The 12,482-nt window shown below is 28.6% G+C and overlaps 1 protein-coding gene across 6 annotated transcripts; it reads right to left on the reverse strand.

Annotated features, from left to right (window-relative positions):
- Positions 1-3,596: 3,596 nt before the first annotated feature.
- Positions 3,597-12,085, reverse strand: LOC120087889 (transcription factor TGA9-like). Of its 6 annotated transcripts, XM_039044894.1 has the most exons (14): positions 11,870-12,085; positions 11,723-11,732; positions 11,513-11,683; positions 11,324-11,430; positions 10,617-10,693; positions 10,203-10,499; positions 9,319-9,369; positions 9,162-9,221; positions 8,971-9,048; positions 8,313-8,361; positions 6,831-7,102; positions 6,528-6,749; positions 4,617-4,759; positions 3,597-3,801 (listed from the first exon to the last, which is right to left on the reverse strand). In XM_039044894.1, exons 3-14 carry the CDS (start codon positions 11,629-11,631, stop codon positions 3,717-3,719), a joined length of 1,560 nt encoding a protein of 519 aa, XP_038900822.1. In that variant the 5' UTR covers positions 11,632-11,683; positions 11,723-11,732; positions 11,870-12,085; the 3' UTR covers positions 3,597-3,716. The 6 variants fall into 6 exon arrangements, with proteins under 6 accessions (XP_038900822.1, XP_038900821.1, XP_038900824.1 ...); XM_039044893.1 differs by lacking the exon at positions 11,723-11,732 and having other exon boundaries at positions 11,513-11,671; XM_039044896.1 differs by having other exon boundaries at positions 10,617-10,681; positions 11,513-11,732.
- Between the last annotated feature and the right edge of the window lie 397 nt (positions 12,086-12,482).

Genomic DNA, 12,482 nt, shown 5'->3' on the forward strand with positions numbered 1-12,482 from the left:
AATAAGGTACCCAACCTTATTCGTATACTAGAGACCGTTTTGGCTATTTACTCGAACTTGATCCATCTTTATGTCTCCTACATAAAGTTTAAGTATTTATATAATAGCCATGGATCTTAGTTTAGTGGATTTAGGCTTTACAAATACAATTTACAAATTCAATAACAACTTTATTGAATAAATATTGAATAACATCTTTATTGATAATAGAAAATGTTTAACTTTACAAACTATAAGTTTTAGGACATACAACCCAACACAACTCAACTTCAACAATTCTTCCCTAAATAGCAAACTTGATGAAGAGGTCTACATGTGTCAACCCACAGGCCACATCAGTTCTTAGTTCTCACTTCCCTAATTATGTGTGCGCCTAAACAATGTCTTATATGGTCTCAAACAAACCCCACAAGTCTGGACAAATACCCTAAAAAGAACTCTATTATCTTGACGAATTCAAGGTCAAATAAATCATTATTCATCTTTCGAAAGAATAGTTCTATTATTCTGATGCTTATTCACGTCGATGATGTTATTGTGACCGACAAAGATAATGCTTTGATCTTTAAGTCTATTGCATCTCTAGACTCTACTTTTGCGTGAAGGACTTAGGGAGATTAAATTATTTATGGGCATTCAACTACATTATTTGAACTTTGGTATTCTGTTCAATCAAACTAAATACATTGATGATTTACTGTTCAAATTGGAGATGAGCAATGTCAAACCAGCCTCGTCTCCCCGTGTCATTGGAAAACACCTATCCATTAATGATGGTACCTTGCTTGATAATCCTTTTTTTATCAGAGTACGGTAGGTGTCTTAAAGTACTTGACACACACCCGACTGGACATCTCATACACCGTTAATTACTTAAGTCAATTTATTCGAGTTCCAATTGATGTCCATTGGTAGACAGTCAAACGTGTTCTTCGATATATAAGTGGCATAAAACATCATGGTATTCTTTTACAACCAGGTATTGGAATGTAGATAACAGGCTATTTAAATGTTGATTGGGCCTCAAATGTTGATGACCGTCGATCCATAGCTGCATATTGTATATTTATCGAAAATAATATTGTGTCATGGTTCTCAAAGAAGCAAAGTGTAGTTGTTCAATGGAGCACCGGATTGAAGTATAGGGCTCTTGCTCATGCTTTGGTAGAAATTACATGACTTCAAAAACTTTTATCTAAGCTATGTTTCAAATCCCCTAAGCTCCAATTCTCTAGTGTGATAACATCAATGTTGGGGCTTTTGTCGCGAACCTCGTCTTTCTCATTCGAACTAAATATATAGAGATCAATATACATTTTGTGAAAGATAAAGTACTCAGTGGTGCTTTTGACGTTCGTTATGTGCCATCAAGTGACCAACTCATTGACTATCTCACTAAAGCTCTCACACACTCTCAATTTCACAATCTCCATTCCAAACTCGGTGTCGTGGACCTTCCCTTTCGTTTGAGGGGGGATATTAAGAAGATGACTCAGCACGTTAACAAGTCAAAAACTAAGTCAGCACAATCCAAGTATAAAATCCAATACAGTCAGCTGAGCAAAAGGAATATCAGGGAAATAATTCCCGAAGCATCTGTTGGTTGAGAATTTGTTATAAGGAATATTGTATGCTCCTCTTAGATTGTGGCATGTGTATTTTATTATTTTACATTTTCTGATTTATTTGTGTCTTAATTTTGGGTCTTCTTGTATAAATGACCAAAGGCCAAGGTCTAAGGGTGAATACATAGAAAACATAGAGCATCCCACCATTCTCCTTATTTGTCGTCTAAAATCTGACTAGTTCCAATGCATGAATCTAAATAATATGGTTAAATTCATAGTATAGTGTACTTGAAAATAAATATTAAAAGATTGGACGCAAGCATCAGCTACATTTTTCTAAAACGAAAGAAAAAAAAAAGTTTTCTTCATTTTAATCAACCTCAAAGTGCATTAGTCAAATTATTCATAAGAAATCAAATTCAAAATTATTAGGGATACTACAGACTACAAATTTGGTGCATGCATTCCAAAATAAATAGAAAAGTTAGGCACGGTTTGGTAATTATTTTGTTTTTTTTTTAATTAAATCTATGTATATTACTTCCACCTTCAAATTTCTTCTTCTGTTATCTATTTTTTTTATCAATGATTTAAAAAAATCAAACCAAAATTTGAGAACTAAAAAAAATAGATTTCAAAAAGTTGTTTTTATTTTTGAAATTTGACTAAGAAATTAACCATTATAGTTAAGAAAGATGCAAATGATGGTAATAAATATAGATGATATAGACTTAATTTTCAAAAAGTAAAACAAAAAATAAAATGATTACTAAACGGGACCTTAATTATTGATTACTATTTGTTAGGTATAATTTGCTCTCATAACGTCTATACTTGTGTACCCAAAATATATCCATTTATTCCACCCTGTTTAAATTGCATATAAATTAAACAAACAAACAAAATGAGCCAAAATGATCATCTAAAATTTAAGTATTTTAGGTAAAAATTTTACTAAATAAAATTCCGTGAATTTAAATCTAAGATATCCTACAATATACAAAATTGTAGAGGTATTTAAAAATAAATAAATAAAATCTAATGGATATGAGATCAAAGGATTTTGAAATTTTCAATTAACTCAATCTACTAATTAACTTCATTTTCGTTTTCCTAGGGGGAAATCTAAATACTATATGAAAATTTTAGGTATTGTTTGATAACTATTTAGTTTTGGATTTTTAAAAATCAATTAAACTTAAGATATTACTTTCATCAACAAGTTTTTATGTCTTGTTATCCACTTTGTAATAATGTTTTAAAAAACCAAGTCGGATTTTGAAAACTAAAAAAAGTAGGTCCCATTCTTAATCATTTTGTTTATGAAAATTAAACATATTTTCTTATCCCAATTTCTTATAATGGTTTTCATATTTCTTAAGTAACATAGTTGAATTTTTAGGTAAATTCTACAAAGATAAGTTTTTAAAAACTATTTTGTTAGTTTCAAAATTTAAACTTGTCTTTTTAATACATTTGTAAAAAGTAATTAACAAATTAAGAAATTTAAAGATGAAAACGATGTTTATAGGCTTCATTTTCAAAAACTAGAAAATAAAAACCAAATATTTATCAAACAGGATCATAATTTTCAAAAACATGTTCATCTTTAAGAAAAGTAAAAATCATAATCGAAAAATTGGAAGTTAAAAAACATAATTTCAAAAACATAAAACTAAGAGTGAAACTATTACCAAACAAACCTTAAAAACCTAGAGTGTGTTTGATTTAACTTTTCAAGTGTTTAATTTTGAAAATAAGTCATTTAAAAAAAAAAAAAAAAATTGAAGTGTTCAGCAATTACTCAAAATAGTTTTTGAAACACTTTCAAAGTATTTTTTAAAACCGATTTTATCAAAAGAGTTTAAATAAAAATATTTTTTTTGAAAAATATTTTTTTTCCTCTCGTCAAAATCCAAACGACCCCCAATGTATAGAGTCCAAATTTCTAATCCCCATTACTTTATATTCACATACTAAAAAAAATACCATATATAAACTAATTTTTTAAAAAAAAAAAAAAAAAAATTGATACCAAGAGATATTTAACATTAACCAAAAGTAGTAGTAAAAGTTGATTAAAAAAAATCCTCAACAATTGAGAAGAAGAGGGGTGAGGAAATCAGAGGCTTCCATTTAATGAGATGATTAGAAGCTTGAGAAACGATGGTGCAAAGGTTGAACCATATGCCCTTGATGATGCGTACTTGTTTGGCATGAATTATCTTCACCCCTAATAAATTCACATGCAACTAATTACAAAAAAAACTTAACTGCTTAAGACATATATCTATAATCGATTAAGAAGTAAAAAATTTGAATCCCAACATCTTGCATGCATTGAACTTACAAAAGAACCAACACGACTATTTATCAATCTTAACATAACTAAATTGGTTAGAATATATATTGTAGGCCAAAGAAGTCAAAAGGTTTCAAAATTTTGTTATACTACATTAGTATATATGAGTACAACTTTCATTAATTGATTGTCACGTCAGCATCATTTAAGAATGATGTGAAGTCTAACAACATTAAATAATTCTTCGTGGAAATAAAATATATAGAGAAAATATATAAAGTAGGTATTACGATAGTGGTGGAAATTTCTCTCACACACTTGTTAGAACTAAAAAAGAAGAAAAACCTTCACACAATCATTTTCTACTTATAATGTTATGTGCAAACAAAATTTTATATTGATTAAGGATGGAAAAGTTATGTAGTATATAAATAAGGGTGATTATCTTAATCGATATGAAGTTTATTGGGTAGAACCAAAACAAAAGTAAAAAAAATTATGTTAAGAAAGTAGATATATAGTATAATCATACTATCGTAGAAATAGATAAGAATTTTCGTTTATTCTTAATAGGTATCCTATGCAACCTATTAATATCAAGTATGTCTATTGGTTACAACTATATATACCATTTTACTATCACAAATTAGACATAAAAATATCGACATTGTAAATGATTTAGATTTTATTAAAACTAGGAGACACAAAAGATAAATAAGAAGGAAATGATATAAGTAAAATCTTACTCCTTTGGACGAGAGGACCATAGGGAGCTTAGGGCTCGTAATCTACTGTAATATTCACCAATTACTAGAAAACATCTCGCTGCTTGTCGGATAGTGAGTATTCTACGTAGTTGATGAAGCATTTGTTGTCTCAAAATATCTGCCTAAAACCCAAATCTCGATTAGAACCAAGAATAGAAATATTGATGTCGATATTGATATCAAAATCTTATGAATATATTAATATATCTATCAACATAATATCAATACTGATGTACATTTCTATAAACAAATAAATTTACAAAATAATACTTAAATTAATTATTAAGTTATTTTTTAATTCGAAGCTACTATAAATCATATTCATATTCATTTATTACTTGGATTAATAGATGATAACTTTTTATGTTTTAGGTATATTTATAAAAGATATGAAAGATATCGATTAATCTTTAATTTATAATATAAGTTACGATATTTCAATCTTTGGTGTGAACTTGTTGACAACTTTGGTTGGCTCATCTTTGAATTAATCTATCATAAAATTCAGTCACATCGCCAAATTATTGAAGACAAGAGCCATTTTCCAAAGGCTTGAACATGAAAGGACTTTTTCCATCAATATGAAGAATCTTTGCTTTCATTTGTGTTTTGGTAAAATCCTTATATAAAAGGAAAGAGGTGTGAAAAGCATTTTATAAATAACTAATTTAAAAATAAGAAATTATATACTTTAAAATATATGGATACCTAATCCGAGAAATTTATAGAATATATTTCGATAAATTACGTTTTACAACAAAACTATTTCACTCGAAAACATTTTGTCCATCGAGGTCGTCTTAAAATAAAATATTATAATAGTAGCAATAGTAAAGAACTAGAAACCATATACTTCACATAATCATGATTAATCTAAAAACCATATGTATTCGACCACAAAATAAACTGATATTAGGTAACACGAGTTTTATCTCAAAATCAATTGTCAATGAAAAGTGCAGTGCGTGTATCAAAATAATAGGTGGTGTCTTTTTTAGTCCACTGTTCTTGGTTCGAATTCCATTTTTTTTTTAACCGAATACTCGTTTTTGGCTTCATAGACTTTAATATCATATTAGATTACATGAGTTTCATTTTAAAATCAATTGACAATAAGAGGACTAACTCGTAGTATCTTAAAAACAATATAAGGTACCTTGATTTTTTCAATATGAATCCTCAATAAATGATTTTTTTTTTCCAATTTATTATTGAATCATTTATATGAAAATGTAATTATGAAATGGGTTGTTTTTAAATAAAGAAAAATGAGTCAACTCATTTATAAATATAGCAAAATATCATTATCATTTAGTGATGGACATTGAAAAACAATTAGCCTTATGTAATTATCCTTATTAATGTTTCTATCTGTATTTATCAATGATAGACAGTGACATTTTACTATATTTGAAAATATTTTAAACAGTTTTATCATTTAAAATAATTACTCTGATGTAATAGCATACTCTTCCTCTCTCTCTCTCTCTTTTTTTTTTTTTTTGGTTGGGTAAAATAAATAGTAAAAAATATAAATATATATTGAATTCTATTTTTACTATTTCGGTTATTTTTTCTACTTTAGAACTTGCATATAGAATTTAGGTCACATTCATATATATACGAGGAGATGGATAGTCAACGTGAAATTGCAAACCCACCCCCACCTACTCTAATAGATCAGAAAATTAAAATGATCTTGGATTTTGAAAACGTCTATAATTAATCTTCTGTCCCAGAAAATCTTATAAGTTGAAAGTGTTTTTATAGAAGTGAAATGTATGAATAGATTTGAATGTAAAGTAAGTAACTAAACGTGATGTGAATCCATTCATTTGAAGTCATAATCATAATTAATTACTAACGAATATATGAAAAGAAGGTAATTACCTGATGGAGAAAGCCTTGGAGACTAGAGAGCTTGTCCATGGCCAAAACCATGTGGTTGATGCCGTCGATGACGGGACCACCAGCGACGGAATCGGTCAAAGACTGGTGGAGCTGATCAAGGCCTTGAGATAAAGCATCTTCAGCCTGTTGCGACGAATGTTGTAGCTTGTAAATCTCCATCACTTGTTGCTCTGTTATGGGGTCTAATTGTGACATTAACATCTGTTCATCAATCAACTCAAACTCAACGTATGTTTGACTAAATGGTCAAGTTTGGAATTTCGATCTACATATAACGCTAACCTTGATGAGATCGGAGGGTCGAAATCCACCGATCCAGATGAAACAACGCTCGGCCGGAGACATCCAGATTCCAGTGATGAGATGGAAGATGTCGGACTTAGCAGCCTCTCCTTTCAATCGAAAAATTTGGTCGTAATGGGAAATGCAGGCGTCTACCCTCACTCTCAGCTCCACGTCTGGTAGACATGCCTCCAATCCCCCACGCAGCTCCACTGTGTGTCGATGCTCTTCTTCCAACCACCTTACATATTCCATATCGAACATTGCACTTCCTACCATTTTTCAACAACTCTCCATACTTATAAACTACTTACCTTTGTAACCAGTTCAATTTTATAATAAGAAATGCAAATATTATATAAAAACAGACAAACAATGTAATTGATCATTAAAAATAAGCAATCAACATATATCTACTTTCAATTTTGTAATAATTTAGTTTATGAACTTTAGTATATGATAATTTAGTCCTTATACTTTCAAATTTATGACAATTTAGTCATGAACATAAGAATAAAAATCAAAATTAAATGTCAATTTTTATTATCTTATGTCGTAGACTATGTATTATGTAAAAATATCAAATCTCTAATTAATTTATCAGTTTATTTATGCAAGAAATTTTATTAAATTTTAACACTAATTTCTATAATAGGGGTTAAGTTGTTACAAATTCTAAAGTACAAGGACTAAATTGTTACATAGTAAAATTCAGGGACTAAATTATTACTTTTATTAAATTTTAGAGGCTAAAAGTAATTTTTATTATTAAAAATGGGTATTAAAAATTTATTAACCACTCATGTGGAAGTAGGTCTTATTTTTTCTTTAAAATTTAATTAGGTTTAGGAAAAAAGAACTTAATAAAACAAAGAAAGAAGCAATCTCTAGAATTTTATCTTTATATACACCTCCAGGTATTTAATTAGAAAATTATTTTTTAATTCTCTTATTTTATTTAGAAATTATCTTTAACCTAATAAAATAATAGGCCTAAAATTTAAAATAGTAACACATAGCCACGTTAATGATAATATTAAATTTAAATAAAATCTTAACACAAAGATCTAACAACTGTAGTTCCGTAGGGTAATCATTTGGTTTTTTATTTTTAAAAATTATGTTGATTTCATCTATATTTCTTAATAATTTGCATATTTCTTAAATACAATATTTGAATTCTTAGTCAAATATCAAAAACAAAGACTACTTTTTTTAATTCTCAAAACTTGGCTTGATTTTTTAAATTATTGGTGAAAGTAGATAACAAAAGAAGAAATTTGGAGGTAAAACTAGTGTCCATAACTTAATTTTTAAAAACAAAAATAAAATAAAATAATTATCCAATAGAGTTTATTATTTGTGAAAAATTAAAAATAAAATAAGTCTTAATTCTCTCATTTTATGCATTTCTCTTTCCTTATAAATAAAGTAAAATTTCAAAATGAAACTTTATAATTTGAGCAGATTTTTTAAGCTTACCGGGGCTGACAATGCCGCCGCCAGTACCGCAGGCACCTAAAAACAAACCCTATAAAAAAAATGGAAAACACATCAATTGTTTTTGCTATTTAAAGATATATATATTCATTTTATTAATTTATTAAAAAAAAGAAAAAAAATCATTTTTATAGTTTTCATTTTTCAATTTCAAAATGTTCCACTATTTTCGTAAAGAGTTTTTAGTTTAATTTCCATTCAATCTTCCTATATTTCAAAATACCTTTGAATTTTGAAATTGATTTTCATTTGATTTTTAGATTTCAATATTTTATATTTTTACACTTGAGTCTTTATTATCCTCACTTAGACATTTAATGTTAATTAATTTTTAATAGTGATGAAAGATTAGTGAAAAATAATTTTACTAATATTCATTAACACCAAAGACTAAAAGTAAGTATGTGCTGAAAATCAGGATAAAAAATATAAATATTAAATTCTTATAGACCAAATTAAAACAAAAGTCAAAATTCAAAGATAAAAGTATAATATTTTAAAATTTAGAGACCAAATAGAAATTAAACCCAAAATTAATAAGTAAAAATATAATCTTTCATATTAGACTAAATGAAAATCATATCCAAATTTTAGGATAAAAAAATATGTTTCTCTAAAAAAAAAAAAGAAAAATCCTAACCTGAGATCGTGCGCGGTGAAGGTCTTGCTCAAGCTGGGTAAGCTTGATTCTACTACTCTCAAGTTGCTGTACGTAAGCCTATACATATAATTAATTACCATAAATTCAATTCTCATTAATTACTATTTAGATTAAAAATAATATCAAATAAAGACAAAAAAAAAAAAATGTAAAACACACAAAATTATAACCTTTTTTCTTAGTCGACTTTTCCTCGCAGCCTCTCTGTTCTGAGCTAAACGTCTCAATGTCTAAACACAAATTCAAATTATTTGAAAAAAAAAAACATTAAAAATACACACCCAAAAAAAAAAAAGCAACAATGTTTGTTTATAATAATTAAAAGACCTTAGCGTCAAGTTGTTTCTGTGATGTTGAAATGGAACCACATCCTTTTCTCTGCATTATTGGTCAGATTTTAGAAAAATATATGAATGAAACTCTCTAAAGTGGTAGCTGAATTCAATAATAATAATATTAATTAATATGATAAATTATCAATATTAGACCTACTATATGCCAAAGTTAGCTAAAAACATGTCGACAAACGAAATGTATTTAGCGAGAAAACATCATTATCTGATTCATTTTTCTATTATTAAACGAATTATTTCAACTTTACTTAGGTTTTTATTTTGAAATAACCGACAAAAAAAATAGGCCTTAAAGCTCCCCATGTTTTTCTCTCTGGGTTTTTTGGGTTCAGTAAAAAGTTGGTCAAGAACCAAAAATAAAAGTAAAAAAATTACTGTGAAGATTCCTCTCATTGGCTTTTGATGGTGCTTGCAGGTCTCTCCTCCTTCTATCTTTTCATGTCAGATATTCCGTCACACAAAAATAAAATAAAAAAAATAAAAATAATCTGAAAACCCTACCCTTTTATTTGATTTTCTAAGAGTTCTTGGGATCTGTGCCCTAATAGAAAAATAATAATAATAATAATATAAATTAAATAAAATAAAATGGATCCCTTTGATCAAAATACAATTTTGTGTTCAATGGAATCTTCAAATTCATATAAATTTTAAAATTGGACCCTCAAAATTATTATAGTTGTAAAAATTGAACCTTATACGATCGTCATGTTTCTACAATTATATAAATTAAAGGGTCTAATTTTAATACTTACGTAAGTTTAACGATACAATTAATATATTATAGGTGGCTTTTTGCGTGGAAAAAGATACGAACTTTAAATTTTTTTAATTGATTAATTGAGAGAAAGAGAGAACCTTTTGTTGAAGGGATTGATGTTGAGATGAAAGTGCAGTTGTTGAAATATCAGTGAACATTTGTTCAGGTTGAACCAGCGGTAGATGCTTCTGAATAAAGCACTGATCTTGACCTGAAGAACAAGATGAAGAACAACCTTTTTTACTCATCTGATCAGATTCTTCTTGTTCTATTTCCAATTCCAAATCCCCCTCTTGATTATAATGATGATGATGGTTAGATTTGCTTATTGTATGAGTGTTCACAGCTGATCCTGACTCATCTGTGCTCTCTTCTCTTCTTCTCAAACTAATTCCCTGTCACATTTTTTCAAATTTTTTTTTTTATGAAAATAAACAAACCCCATCATTTTTTTTTCCTCTGAAATGGAGAAATTAAAGTTGGGTTTTTGAGAGGGAAAGAAAAAAATTTACTCTTGAAGTTTGTTGGTATTTGATTGGCCAAGAAGGGAACATTTCCAGAGTTGCTGCAGGCTTGCCTGAGAAAAAGCCTGCCAAGAATCATAAAAGCAAATCTCACAGAATCACCCAATTTTCTTTTTATTTATTTATTAAAAAAAATAAAGGATTTTCAAAGTATATGGAGAGAACTGTAATGTAATCAAAATTAAAGAGTATTGGAAAGCCTGAGTAATTGAAGACGGAACAAAAATGAGATCATGAAGCTTGAAAATGATGAGAAAGAGCTAGATTGAAAACTGTCGAAACGGATGAGTTTTGTATTATAAATCGGACTCAAAACATTCAATCTAAACATTAATTTTTTATTACATTATATTACAATTTCATCTCATTACGGGTCACCAAACACACACCAAGTAAAAGAAATCCTATTCCTACTCAAATTTTTTTAAAAAAAATAAAAGGCTTTAGTTTGCAGTTATTGAGAACTCAGTAAGCAGATTACAAGTTTCCTTGTTTGTACCCTCATGCCATTCAACTCTCTTCTTACAAATTATTATGGTCATCAAAACAGCAATATCCCCCACAACCCCACAAACTCCCCTTTTTCCTCTCTCTACTTGGTTATAATTCGTAGTCTCTGTCCTACGTCATTAATTCTTTGGACGGAATCGAAACAATGTGACTGATAATTTTACCCAATGAAAAAAAACACATACTTTGTTTAGGTTCGTGATGATCGAGTTTATAGTTCTTCGCTTCGAGTCCTTGTAGCACAATTGCTTGTTCCAATTCTCCAAAATCAAAAGATTGCCCATCATGATTGCTGAGGGACATAAGTAATCAAAATGGAAGTTTTGAAATTAACACATTCATTAAAAGGAACAGAACAGATTGATGGAAATTACATCAAAGTGGAGGAAAGATTATTGTTGTTGATTCCATAAAGAAGTGAATTATATGGAAGATGATGATGATGATGATGGGTTGAAGAAGGAACAGTTTCTTCAACTCTTTGGCTCCCCATTCACAAATTCCTTCTTCAAACCATTCTTCTTCTTCTTCTTCTGCAAATCAAACTGTCTTTTTTTACCTCAATTTCTATTAGAACTTTCAACAGATAATCTTCTGTAAAGCCAAGAAAACAGAGAAAGAAGAAGCTTTTACAAAAGGGTATTGATTCTTACTGGGATTTATGACTGCCCATGTGCCAAAATTGCATAAAAAAAAAAGGAAAAAAAAAGGGGAAAAAAAAAAAAAAAAACCTGTGTTTGGGGACTAAAAATTTGAATCTTTGATGGGGTCTCTTCTCTCCTTCTCTATGAAGAAAACCAGCTTATTCTTATTAGATGGCTGCTGATCATGTAGCTTTTATTTTAAACTAATTTGTGGTTTGAATATAATCTGAGACTTGAGAAACTTCAATTCAGAGATATGGAAAATCTTGTCCTTCAGGATTTCTCTCTCTGCCATGTGGGTTTGAAAAATATTATTGTTTGTTGCTCATATATAAAGGCTAAAGTTAATAAATTTGCTTTAAAGCAGAGTAAAAATTTTAGCTTTTAAAGTTGGATGAATCAGAATTTTTTTTTTCCCTTTATTTAATGTTAACGATGTATCTTATCCTCACTCGTGTGCATCCTAGAAAAATTCCTAATAGATCACCCAATATAAAATTACTCAAAGCTAAGCACGTCTAACTATGAAACTCCTACAGCTTACTCATCAAAAAGAAAGGTGCATCTTATTAGTATAGGTAGTGATTTTTTAATTCTTTTAAATTTTTCTTAACTATACTTTCGTGTCTTCATTATCCCTCTCACTCTAATACGATATCAGTTCATTTATGTTTCCCTCCTAAACTCGAGGCATTATAAA

This window comes from Benincasa hispida, chromosome 10 (genome assembly GCF_009727055.1).
Source record: "Benincasa hispida cultivar B227 chromosome 10, ASM972705v1, whole genome shotgun sequence".
Taxonomy (NCBI): domain Eukaryota; kingdom Viridiplantae; phylum Streptophyta; class Magnoliopsida; order Cucurbitales; family Cucurbitaceae; genus Benincasa; species Benincasa hispida.